At 32.4% G+C, this 14,106-nt stretch overlaps 1 protein-coding gene across 1 annotated transcript; it reads left to right on the top strand.

Moving 5' to 3' along the window:
• The first annotated feature begins 9,516 nt into the window (after nt 1–9,516).
• Nucleotides 9,517–14,062, top strand: LOC109182207 (zeta-carotene desaturase, chloroplastic/chromoplastic). Its single transcript, XM_019332311.1, has 13 exons — nt 9,517–10,106; nt 10,718–10,842; nt 11,015–11,149; nt 11,344–11,416; nt 11,547–11,620; nt 11,706–11,810; nt 11,932–12,176; nt 12,303–12,390; nt 12,565–12,764; nt 12,847–12,975; nt 13,061–13,133; nt 13,215–13,379; nt 13,586–14,062. Exons 1-13 carry the CDS (start codon nt 9,926–9,928, stop codon nt 13,760–13,762), a joined length of 1,770 nt encoding a protein of 589 aa, XP_019187856.1. The 5' UTR covers nt 9,517–9,925; the 3' UTR covers nt 13,763–14,062.
• Nucleotides 14,063–14,106: the final 44 nt, after the last annotated feature.

Here is a 14,106-nt window from a genome sequence, read left to right as displayed (position 1 = left end):
AGACATCGATGCGACTATCCTTCAATAGGTTGGACAATCATGGTTGTCTGATCTAATGAAGGCGGCCATCATTGCTTCAATTTGTTGGGACGAAGGCGACCATGACAACTGCCTTGATCAGATATGGACCTCGTTGCAAGGTCTAGGATTTGGACAACCACACTGGTTGTTTGTTAACGAAAATAACCGTCTGCCTTTAAGTCGATTATCGATGTCTGTTTTTTATTTAAAAATTTTTACTTAAAAAAATAAATGTTATTTTGAAAAAAGTTAATAATTTTTTTTAAAAAAAATTTAAATAATCTATTGAATAAGTAATAATAAAACATAATTACACTATTTTATCAATTTAGGGGACTTTAATAAAATAAATTATTTAAAGAATCTTTTTTTTTTGAAAAATTATTTAAAGAATCTAATTATACTATTTATTAGATTAAAAATGGAATCTTCCGTGAGATATTGACTCTTTGTGTTTCAATAGATTAAAAAATATGTATGGATAAATATTACATTGCAATGAGTAAATAATACCAAAAAGAAAAAAAAAATCTTTTTATGAATTGTATTTCTTCAAACGCTTGCATTTTCTTTCATGAGTGGTTCGGAGTTGGTTGCTTCTGGACGAGTCACATCGAAGGAATACAAATATCATATGATCCTGCCATTCAAAAGCGTACAATTGATTCTGTATGACTTTTTGACATGATTATTAAGGGGTGTTTAATTACAAAGATAAAGATCTATTCAAAAAATAAAAAATAAAAAAAAATTACAAAGATAAAGGTCTTGTTTGATAAAAAAAAAAAAAAAAGTCTATAGACCAATTTTAGCTTATTTAACCACTATTAATTGTTTGATTTAGTTAAAAATATTAATATAAATGTTTGGTTAATTAGCTTTTTGCAATTCTAAAAGACTAAAATTCAAAAAGATACTCCAAACAACTTTTTCAATTAGCTTTTTAAGAAAAGAAATTATAGCAAATAGCTATCAATTAATAGCTAATTTACCAAACACTTTTTTTACAATCAGCTAATATTATCAACTATGTATACCATTTAATTAACACAATTAGCTAACAGCTAACAACCATTTTACCAATCTGGGCCTAAGATAAATGAGAACTAGGCTTTTTATGGAAATTTGTAGATTAATGTTAACCGTTAATCTAAGATGATCAGGTTAAAAAATAAGGGTGAAAAAAGAAACAGAAGATTGAGTTAATTTTATATGATGATCAACCGTTAACATTATTTTTAGCCTTTGATTATCCTAAACAATAACCATGGTTCACTCTACAAAATGGACCATTGATATAATATTCATTATTTGTATACTAAATATTATTTTTAGATATACTAATAAAAATAAACTTTCAATATATTAAAAATAAACCTTCAATATGCTAAAAATAAACATTTATCCATGGTGCACATTATAATGTGGAATTGTGGACCATGATTCATATTATAATTTACCCATTCTTTGAGTACTACTGACTTTTGTTCATATATAACTACTTTCTCAATCTATGAAGTGCACATCCTAAATAGACAATCCGATTAGTTTACATGATCTCATAGGAAGTGTAGTTCTTATTTAAACTTGATAAGATATATCTATTAAAATTTCAAATTTTCACTCTATATTTACTCCGTGTTGATATGATATGCTTCAATTCTTTCCAAATGAAGAAGGATGATATGCTTCAATTGATTCGGAAAAAAAAATTAATCAATAATTTTTATTATCTTCCTCAAATGAAATATAAACACGTAATGAGAATTTTACTTCTTAAAAACACATTTATTATTATTATTTTCATTATATTTAGAAATTCTTGATTGAAGCAATGGAGTCAAAAAAATTATTTTATTTTATTTATATAAAAAAAAGAAGAGAAAACAAAATAGGTTTAAGAGAAAACATGGTTTACTTGAAAATAAAAAAGGAAACAAATTACTAATTTACTATATGATTTTTAAATTTTTACACCTGATACATTTAATCATCTTCCCCAAACTAAAAGGAGAAGATCAATAGATGTTTTTGTACATTGATGGGGAATAATGTTAGTAAAATTTGAATTCAAATTTATTTGAAGTGAGTTCAGATTAGGGATTTACAACCTAACTCACTACGCCTTTAAGTGAAAATTTTTAAATGTGCAATGTCACAGTACGTACATCCCTACAAATTAAAATTCATTCTCTACTAATTACTACTTGACAATTTTTGAATTGTTCCAAATGTTGTTTCTTAAGAGTGTGCAAGCAGAGTCTTCATTGATTTGGAGCTGCCTGCATATATACGTGACCATAAGTAGTTCTCTTAATTATCTTTTCTTCTCTTATTTCTCTTTATACACTTTTCTTAAAATGTTTTATTTTATACCTTGAAATTTTTCAACTCTTCTACCACTTTAAAAATCGTTGAAACTCAAAGTCTTGAATGGATACTCTCCTTAATATCTACACCACAAAAGTTTGAAAATAAACATAAATATGAAAATGGGCATCCTCCCTTCATGTTTAAGAAAATGGAATATGTTTTGAGTCGTCCGATGTCGTATTGGTTTGCTAGCTTAGTTAATAGGAATTGAAGGTTAGTGCTTTGACATTCTTCACGTACTAACAAAATGCCTCCTAAGTCCTAACTTATTAAATAGATAAGTTGATAAATCACATCATGAAACCCGGCCTATAGCTAGCAAAGTACTTTTAATTCCTTACCCTATCTAATTAATACATGTGACTTTGATTCAAACTTTGAAATTTGAATCAAATGAATCGTGGTTACAACTAAATATTAATTAATTAGAATGTGTTTTATTAAAAATATAAACACTTTTTTTTAAACTTAAAGTAAGAACTAATCTGATTCATTCGTCTGGGTAAATCAACAATTGAGAGTTGTTAAAAATAAAGAGAAAACATGTGAGTTTCTTTTTATAACATTCACATCTAAATTTGAATATCTATTTTTAATTATAATATAATGTTCAGGAGTATAGTAGGGGACGAGAAAGGAAATCCAATTCAATAGTAGGTATAAAATACGGGGTATTATATATATTTTCAAGAAAATTCTATGATGTTGTACTACAAATACCCTCAATTAAAAAAATATTTTATTTTATTGTCTTTTTGTTTTTTCCTTTCTGACCCGTCTTTTTTCAATTCAAGCAATTCATCTAACTACTGGTATACGATGTCTTTGTTTTTCTTTTCTTTTTTTTTTTTTTCTCTAAATTGATTATAATAGTATTTCGTACAATACCGTAAAACACTTTATACTTTGAAGTTTCAAAATATATAATTGGTAGCCAAGATATTATTGTCCATATTTTTAGAAAATAAGAAGCAAAATACATGTTAGATTTGTTGGGCATCACATGTAGAATGAAAGTAGTTAGGGTACATGGATGATGTTAGTATTTGAGATGCACATGCAGGTGTATGCTTAAATATGGCAGTCTTTCCACATAGCTACAATATAAGTCTATTCTCAACTATACCACTCTAAGGCATATCATATCACATGGTTCCATTAAGCTTTTCTACTTTTCTAGAATGTCCTCCCAAGATTTTTTTTTTTTTTTTTTTAATCACACAATTTTTTAAATAAATCAAATTTTGAAAGTTTTTTTTTTTTTTTTTTTTTTTTTTTTTTATAAAAATCATGGGTTATTATTCACGATTAATTAATTTAAATTTTTTATATTTAACGTTTGCAAGTAATTAGTTTAGTTGTACTATAAACTCTTGATCGTGCAAGCACCTATTGATATTTTGCAGTGGTAGTTTGTTCTCCTACATGTTTTATGTGGAAATATTGAATAAAATATTTATATTTATTATATTTGTATAAGGTTCATGAGTAGTACATCTTGTTCTATTTTCATAACTTGTTTAATTACTTAATAATTGTTGGAAAAATAGCTTAAAATGGCATAAAATGGCATGTTAAGTGGCTATTTTGTGGTACAATTATCAGTGGGGTCCACTTCCGATTTGGGTCGGGTTAAAGTGGATTCGGATTCTTCGTAGTGAGACGAAGAGATCGATATATTGTACCCTCAAAACGGATAATGGGTGAATGAGATATTGATTCTCAAAGTAGACCCATTTGAGTTGGAAAATGAAGGGAAAAAGTGTGCTTTTGTCCCACATTGCTTTGGAATGAAGATTTTCCCCCCTTATATACAAGAGCTCTTTTGAAGCTTGTAGAATTGTATAGCATAGAGGCTTTCTCGCGCGGGGGGGGGGGGGGGGAGGGGGGGTGGTGCAAATCAAATTCCAACTAGCAGAGATTAGGAGTCCGAACCTGAAAGTTCTGACTGTTGAGGGGATTGAATTCATCTGTTACGGAATTAATAGAGCACGAAAGTATACTTTTCCAGCTTCAAAAATCTCTGCTTCTACTCTTTCTTTAGCTATACTGTGTTCATAGCCATTGTCTTGCTCGCCGGATCCTTTGTTTGAATGCTCAAACATTGGATCATAGCAAGTTTTATCCTGGGAAGCCTAGGCCACAACGCTCCTAGCATCTACGGGAGGTGGCAAATAAGGTTTTAAGGAAAGAGTGCACACTTGACTCTTGCAAAAACCCAACACCAAACACTAGCCAATTTTCTTCAAATTTTCTTCCCTTCTTTCCAGAAAATAATAGTCAATTTTTTATTTGATTATTATTTGTTTTCTACCAACGGTACCAACAATAATAACAACAAGAACTCTGTAGTCTGTAGGTAGTTCGAATACTGATGATGCAAAGTGTCCCGTTTCATCAATAATTTCTACATCCATTTTGCACATGTTCATTTTCAAGTTCATATTTTTAGAATTAGTAGGAATGAGTGTAGTACTTGATATTGTGTGTGTGTGTATGTGTTTTTTTTTTTTTTAATTTTTTTTATTGAATTGATATTAACCTTCGAGTTTTGAGAGAACTTATAGAAACGTTGTTATTTTGGATCAGGACGCGTGATGCATTGTGTGTCCTGGTGCACGATATAACAATCCGATAAATTGGGCTTTGGCTTGATTTCTAACATCTTGCAAACTAGCCGTTAATTTATGGGCTTTGGATCTTGTTGCCAGGTGAATGTAATGCTCATGAGTTCGAGGGGTTGGTGAGCCCACTGGAAAGACAATCTTCAGGCCGTAGATCATGATCCACCTTATAAGTATCAATGACCATTAAAATTTATTTTTAATATATTAAATATTTGTTAAAACGTTTATTTTTAATACATTAAAGATTTATGTTTTAGTATACTACTTACAAATAATTCTTCAGTACATTAAAAATGTATATTTTAATGTATATTCAAAATACAAAAATGTATATTCAATATACAAAAAATAAACATATACCAAAATGTTTATCCAGAATCTAATAGAGTCTACCAAAATACCTATGTTTTGAAAATAATTTAGCCAGTTTAAATGTAATTAAATGTGTATCCTTTGTACACTTACAATATATACTCCATTTTCTCATCAAGTATCTACATACACAAGATTATTTCTCACATTGCACAACACTGTAACTATGAAAATTCAAAAGGATAACATAGATCATCATCAACCACATAAAACTTTAACATTAAACAAAAAACAGCGAAATTACTCAGTGTCCCAGGGCGCATCAAATTTCCAGTGAGTTTTATCATAACTAATATAAAACCCACCCTTAGTTGCCTTCCAATAGATATTGGTTGGATGTGTATTATCTCTTTCTGGATCATATGGAACCACGTCAGCATAGATGTTCTCGCAAGTGCAGAAACAATGAATTGGTTCTCCGCCTATCAGTGTAGCTTCAAATGAGAATTTCTTGCCTGGTGATAGATCAACGGCGCCCATTTCTTTACAGTTTACTCTTATGGTTTTGCTGTATTGATTGGCGATTTCTACCATTGGGAGCTTTGAAGAGGATGATGATGATAATGTGGAGAGGGTGAGAACCAGTGCAAGAACGAGGAGATTCATGTTATGTTTATTGGCAATCATTTGTTTTAAGTATAATTTTTATGAGATGTTTTTGAGGATGCTTTGTTAATGTTCATCCTAATCTCCCTTTTTATAGTGACAGATGGAAGATCAAATTGCATGAATTTTGGTTTTTAGGTGAAGTAAAGTATAAGTTCCAAAAATTAATGAAAGCAAATTGCAGGAATCCATGAAAAAGTTGGTTGGAAATTGAACTTGTATTTATGTCTAATTTTCGTTTTATTATTTTTTTCAAGGACCCACTAATTACGCCCCCGGTATTTGGGTAGGTTGGGAAGATGTATTTATGTCTAGTTTTTATTCATATTTATTTTTTTAAATGATTGCACTATATATGCAGGCTTGTAGAGCAGGAAAAATTTGCGAGATGCATTTATGTCTACCTATTATTTTATTTTTTTCATACATAATTACACTATGCAAGTTTGGTAAGCAAAGAAATTCGCTTAATGTGTATCGATTTACGTGATATAGACCTGTGGGTGTTTGGTTCAAGCAAGAAAATAATTGTAAGTATATTGAGAAGATCCATTTATGTTTAGTTTTTATTTTGTTTTTCTTACATAACCGTACTATACAAGCTGAGTAAGCGGAGAAATCCACTTAATTTGTATTGATCCACTTAATATAGACCTAGGGAGTGTTTGATTGAAATTGAAAATGGGAATGGGTTTAAGCAAAAAAAAATATTGCAAGTAGGATGGAAGGATGCATTCGTGCATGTCTATACTAGTTGTTATTTTAAGGAGTATTTTATTTTCTTAAAGAATCACATGCAGTATATAAGCTGGTTAAGGCGGGAATTCTGTTTAATGTGTATTGATTATTGAGTATTGATCCATTTGTTATAGACAGATTTAAGATTGTAATAGAAGCAAATAAGTTCAAATTTGATTCCTTTCAAAAAAAAAAAAATTCAAATTTTATTTGATCGGAATAGTAATTAAGATTAGAAAGATGGTGGTAATATTTATTTTTGTGTAATAGCATACAAATTATACAAATAAATTATATTATAAAAACTTTGTGCGATAAATTCAATCGAAAAGATGTTAATAACAATTAAACTCGTGACTTTAAGTCACGATTCACCTACTCACCACCCTTTTTGGACAATCATTGCTATATTTCCTCATCCAAATACTACCCACTAAATAATTGAATTAAGCTCGTGCGAATATTATTGCTATATTTATTGGGTCTTTTGACCACCTATTCCATCTTATAATAAGTATAAGTATAATATATTCTCCACTTTGACCTGAAAATATATTTATGGCCCATTTGAAACGAGAATTTTTTTTTTTTTTTTTGTTTTTTTTTGGAAATGATCTTTAAAAAATGACTATTTTTTAAAAAATAATTTAATTTTCTAATATTTGCCTAAAGGTCAGAAAATTATATATATATATATATTATTTGGGTGAAAGTTAAGAAATCATATTTTTTCTGTTTGGTTAATTTTTCTAAAAATGAATATATTGTTTGTTCTTCTTTATACCATCGACTCCATGTAGAAGTGGCTAGGATAGTAACGGTAGGTTTTCTTTGTTACTCAAAAAAAAAAAAAAAAAAAAAGAAACCCTTAATCCCTATCTTTCATTGTTACATTTTTTTTTTTTTTGCTAAATTAAATGAGATTTGACAAACCAAGCACATTGTACTCAGATGACACCTCTGTGCTCTCCTGGATAGAAGGTCACATGATCGAACCCCGGTGACGGTGATGGGGTATTGGCTATTTGGGCTATTTGGGGTGCAGTACTTAGGGGAAGTGCGTATAGAATATATATTATCTTGTAATAGATCAATAATAGATCAATAGTATTCTGATCCTAAAAAAAGATCAATAGTATTATATTTGATTCAGTTAACCAGACTTAACTGAAATTATTTACAATTCTATTTTTAATATTGAAATTATTTACAATTCTATTTTTCATAATATTAAGTTTTGTATTAGTAATATAAATAATTTATATATTTAAAAACTACCTTAAAAATATGATTGAAAAAGAAAAATCAAATTTAAAATAATAAGAAAATATTAAACAAAATAAATTTTGCAAAAAAAAAAAAAAGAAAGAGAAAGATCTAATTAACTTTTTTATTAATATATATAATTTATATAATTTAAATTATGTTAAAAGTATTAGTAAACAAGAAAAATCAAATCTAAAATAAATGAAAAAAAATAAAGAAAATAAGTTTTTTTTTTTTTGAAAATAAAGAGCTAGTTCATCAATCATAAGTTAAAACAGTTACAATAAAGATCGATAGAATGATAAGACATTCTTTACAGTCAGACATAGAAACAACTTTTCTAACAATGCTAAAAGAAACTAGAATCGCAAACTGTGTTACAAGATTGAAGTTGAATTCATTGGAAGAACCTGAAGCTTCTTTGATGTTAATGATCTGGCTATCTAAAACTGACTCTATTTGAGCTAATTTGACCTAGATAAACTTGGAGAGAAGAAACAACATTTTGAGTGAAACTTATTTTAACACAAATAAGAAAGTAAGTATTTTTGGTATTTGGTGGGAGTGTAAAGCTCTATAATTGGCTTGCAAATTAAATAATGTACACTTTAGTAGCAAAGCATAAATCTATATTAGGGATGATAATGGGTCGGGATGGGTTGGAGAGGGCTACATTCATTATTCGACTCATTTTATGTTTTCTCTACTTACCCCATCTCCAATCGTTATGCTGTGCATCCGTATGCACCATGCATGGTGCATACGGATGCCAAAACGACGTCGTTTTATTAAAAAACGTGCGTCTCCCCTTTAAAAAAAATTCAGGTTCGATTCCCAGCAACAACATTATATTGTTCATTCATTCTGGAATTTTAGTTCAAGATTATGGAATTATAGTTCATTGATTATGGAATTATAGTTTATCGATTATAGAATTGTAGTTCATCGATTCTGAAATTTTAGTTTATAGATTATGGAATTTTAGTTCATTCATTCTGGAATTTTTAGTTCATAAATTAGATTATGGAATTGTAGTTCATCGATTATGGAATTATAGTTCATCGATTATGAAATTTTAGTTCATATGTTGTTGTTGGGAATCGAACCTGATTTTTTTTTTAAGGGGAGACGCGCGTTTTATTAAAACGACGTCATTTTTGCATCCGTATTCACCATGATTTGCCCCCATCTCGCAGCGGGTAGATTTTCTCAAAATTTACCTTCACTCCACCGGGTGTAACCGTGTAGGTGTCCACCGAGATAATCATCACTTATCAACCTATAATTTTTTTTTTTTTTAAATATAATGGGTCTGGTGTGATTCTACACGAGTTTTGTACATAAAACTCAAATTTAACCCAATTCATAGTGAATTTACATTTTTAAGATTCACTCCCAAGTCCCAACTCACCATCCATTATCACCTGAAAAATTTGACCCTGCCAGATAAATTTAGATGGATGACGAATTGAAATTGCCATCCTGGTATATATGTGTACGTGGTGTTCGGTGAGCTTAGTTCAGTGCACTATCCATTACCATTAGAGGCGGTGGTGGTGGAGGCGACCGGCGACGCTTCTCTCATCATTCACATTCATCCACCACACTTGCAGTACCCTCCAAAAACACAAACACCCACCAAACAAATTAACGTATTAAACAAAGCCGAACAGCCAGTCCGCTGTTTCTAAGAATTCTTCCTCTTTTTTTTTTTTTTTTTTTTTCTTTTTCTTTTTCTTTTTCTTGTTACGTTCCCAGCCAAATTGTGTCCCCCTTGGCATCTTCTGCTCCTTAGATAGTTAGATACCCCTTTTCCTCTCTAACTCTCCCCCCTATAAAGCTCTTTCTTCACTCTTAATTCTCAATTTTTCATTTTCTACACATACCCATATTGATAATTGTGTTTTGTCTCTAAAGACGACATGGCTGCTGCTTCTTCAGCTTCTATATGTTTTCCGGCGACCCGAAAGGGGACTGATTTCCGGTCTGGGTCTACCGGATTATTGCTCCGTAGTGGCCTCCGGGTATCAACCGGCTTGAGGTCCCGGAAGTCTGTTATCCGCTCTGATTTGGACTCCATGGTTTCTGACATGAGCACCAACGGTAAATTTCTCTAGATTATTTACTCGACTATATGTAGTTATAAAGATGGGAACTTGTGGAGCTCAGTGATAATTTTGTGTTATCTTGTTGATAAGGTTATTTTCTTTTTGTTCTTTTGGTAAAGTTCTCAGCTTTCTTATTCTCTTGAAAGGTGTTTCCAATTTTATCTAACTTTGGATAAATTGAACAGATGCTTTGTGTATTGAGTAATTGTAGTGTTTATGGGTACAGATTGGTTGTTGTTTAGTACTCTTTTCAATTTGTAGAAATCAATTTCGATTTATGGCAATGTTAAGATAGTAGTTTGGTTGGAGGATCAGAATTTTAAGGCTGCCCAGAACTAAGTGTTCAAAGATGATGTCTTTCTGGTCTTATAAATTAATCTGATAAATTGGATTTACCTTTTAGTGGGCTTACAATTATCATACCTGCATTGATAGAGCTGCCAATTCTTGATATTTGTTTTCTCCCTGAACTTGTGTTAAAGAGTAAAGACAAACTCTTTTTTCTTCGATGAAGTATTTTCTTTACTTTGTGTTCTTTAAAACTTGTGAATACAGTTTTACGTACCCTTTTTCATCTACTATTGCTGAATGATTGTTCCTTTTCAGCTCCAAAAGGGTTATTTCCACCAGAACCCGAACACTATCGAGGACCAAAGCTGAAAGTGGCAATTATCGGAGCTGGCCTTGCTGGAATGTCAACTGCTGTTGAGCTTTTGGATCAAGGACACGAGGTTACGACCTAGCCCTATTTTTCCTGGTTACCCAACTCAACAATAAATAACCAGCATCATATCACTCTATGACTTATAATATTTTCATATAACTTTTTCATCATAGCGCTATTTTCTTAAAAACAGTTGATTGTTTTCTAGAATTATGAAATGTTGTTTATATCTTTTGCAGGTAGACATTTATGATTCGAAGTCTTTTATTGGTGGAAAAGTGGGCTCTTTTGTTGACAGGCGTGGGAATCACATCGAAATGGGATTGCATGTGTTTTTTGGTTGCTATAATAACCTATTCCGTTTGATGAAAAAGGTGAAGGCAGATTACTTCTTGCAGTTATATTTGTTACGTCCATACTTATTTTGATGAATGCACATAATTTTGTTTTTTTTTTCTTTCTTTTTGTTATTTCTCCCTCAAAAGTATTAGTCCATACCTACCAAATTTATAAATTCAGTGCAAGTTTGATACTTATACTGTCTATTCATGTATTTTGTATGATATAGGTGGGTGCTGAAAAAAATCTACTGGTTAAGGATCATACTCACACGTTTGTGAATAAAGGGGGTGATATTGGGGGTATGATTATGCCATCTCTAATATATCTCCGTTCAGTGTTCTAAATTTCAAATTTTCTTCGGCATTTTTGAAGGATCCTGCCTTCATTTATAGTGATACCAGAATTTTTTTTTATATATTTTAACTGCAGAGCTTGATTTCCGCTTTCCTATTGGAGCACCCTTGCATGGTATCCAAGCATTTTTGTCCACAAATCAGCTCAAGGTAAAAGCATTATTGTATTCCTGGACTTGAAGTGAGCATGAAACCATTTTGCTTACGCTAATTTCTTCTTCACTTTCATTGGCAGCCTTATGATAAAGCGAGAAATGCTTTGGCACTCGCCCTTAGTCCTGTAGTCCGGGCTCTAGTGGATCCTGATGGAGCGATGAGGGACATTCGTGATTTAGATAGTGTAGGATCATCTTCACATGTTTATTGGTCCTTAATTGCACGAGATTTAATGTCTGTTTTCCTGGGAGAAACCCGTGTTTTTTTTGCATTTATTGCTGAAATTACCTGCGTATTACTTTCAGATAAGCTTCTCCGACTGGTTTATGTCTAAAGGGGGAACACGTGCAAGTATCCAGCGGATGTGGGACCCTGTTGCCTATGCGTTAGGGTTCATTGATTGTGACAATATTAGTGCTCGTTGTATGCTTACTATATTTTCACTGTTTGCCACTAAGACCGAGGCTTCTCTCTTGCGGATGCTTAAAGGCTCTCCCGATCTTTATTTGAGTGGCCCGATCAGAAAGTACATCGAGGATAAAGGAGGCAGGTAAAGTTGCACGTACAGAAACAACTTCTCATTATGAATCTTTCACTTATATACTCAAATGAAAATTAATCATTGGCTTCAAAACTGTTTAGTTATAGTGAATTGATTCTATTTCGTTTTCCACAGGTTTCATCTGAGGTGGGGATGTAGAGAGATACATTACGAGAGATCTTCTGATGGAAGTACATATATCACCGGTCTTGCCATATCAAAGGTCAATTTGCTTCTTTTCGAGATGATTCTTTTAAAGCTTATTTCGTTTTCTCCTCTCATATTCTTCTCCCTTTCTATGTTAAGATGATTCTGTTTATCATGTGAAAAAGGTTCCATTTTGTGTAGTGACAATAGCCTGAACGTTTGATAATAAGTGATGAATATGTCTACGCAGGCTACTCAGAAGAAAATAATAAAAGCCGATGCCTATGTTGCAGCATGTGATGTGCCGGGAATTAAGAGATTAGTTCCCAAGGATTGGAGGGAGTGGGAATTCTTCGATAATATTTATAAGTTGGTTGGAGTGCCTGTAGTTACGGTGCAACTTAGATACAATGGTTGGGTTACGGAATTGCAAGATTTGGAGCGTTCGAGGTTAGCTTTTACCTTAAACATTCACATATAACAGTTCCTTGCCCACATATAATGATGCCCGGATTAATGTAACGTCTATCAGGCAATTGAGGCGGGCAACGGGCTTGGATAATCTCCTATATACACCGGATGCAGATTTCTCTTGCTTCGCAGATCTTGCACTGACTTCTCCCGAGGATTATTACATCGAGGGTCAAGGCTCGTTGCTCCAGTAAGGAATCGTGCTTGAGATTACTAACTTATACCTTCTTGTTATACACGTCGTTGCTCATTTTCTCGTCTTTGGCGATCTTTAGATGTGTCCTTACGCCCGGTGATCCTTACATGCCCCTACCAAACAATGAAATTATAAGAAGAGTATCCGAACAGGTTATCATCATCATCTCGCTTGTGTCCTTTTTGGTCCGAAATCATTTATATATCCTCGTTTGAATGGTTTCTTGGACTCAGGTTTTGACTCTTTTCCCATCCTCCCAAGGCTTGGAAGTCACATGGTCATCGGTTGTCAAAATCGGGCAATCTTTATACCGAGAAGGGCCCGGCAAAGATCCATTCCGACCTGATCAGAAAACGCCAGTGAAGAATTTCTTCCTCGCGGGGTCTTATACAAAACAGGTAAAGTCAGTTCTTTCTAGTCACACTGTACCCAAATTGAGGCATGTGCTCCATCTCAACTAAAAGCCTAAGCTGATAATTGGATTGCACATTAATGGTTATATGCTCAACAGGGCAGGGGCAAGATGAGAACATCCATACATACATACATATAAAATTGATATATCTATCTCTCTTTGCCATTCTAAAACACTGCATTTCTTCAGGATTACATAGACAGCATGGAAGGAGCAACGCTTTCGGGCAGGCAAGCGTCGGCCTATATATGCAGTGCCGGAGAAGAGCTCGTGACACTGCGAAAACAGCTCGTCGCCGCTGCTGAATCGTCGAATATGCCCGATGCCGCCACTGCTGCTGTATCTGATGAGCTAAGTCTTGTCTGATCCACCTAGCCATTGCTCCAAGCAATGCAGAGAAAATATGCCACCCTGATCAACATTTCTGGGAAGAAATTAAAGCACCTCACTAGTTCTTCTCTTCTCTTTTCCTTTTGTGGCTAGAAGGTGAACACAAAATGGATATACATATGCTCATTGTAAATTTAGTATACTTACAAAAGTTTGTCCGCATGGGTTTAGTTCAATGGTGCAGTAATCAATATTTGAGGCTAAGTATACTTACAAAAGCATAACATGCCATTGTTCATCTAATTTAATTAACCCAGTTATTCGCCTTCATTGTTATCATAATTTTAAATAAAATATCTGAATCGATAACTATTCCATTG

This window comes from Ipomoea nil, unplaced genomic scaffold, assembly GCF_001879475.1.
Source record: "Ipomoea nil cultivar Tokyo-kokei standard unplaced genomic scaffold, Asagao_1.1 scaffold1043, whole genome shotgun sequence".
In the NCBI taxonomy this organism is placed as follows: domain Eukaryota; kingdom Viridiplantae; phylum Streptophyta; class Magnoliopsida; order Solanales; family Convolvulaceae; genus Ipomoea; species Ipomoea nil.
This window is presented reverse-complemented; position numbering and strand designations above follow the sequence as displayed.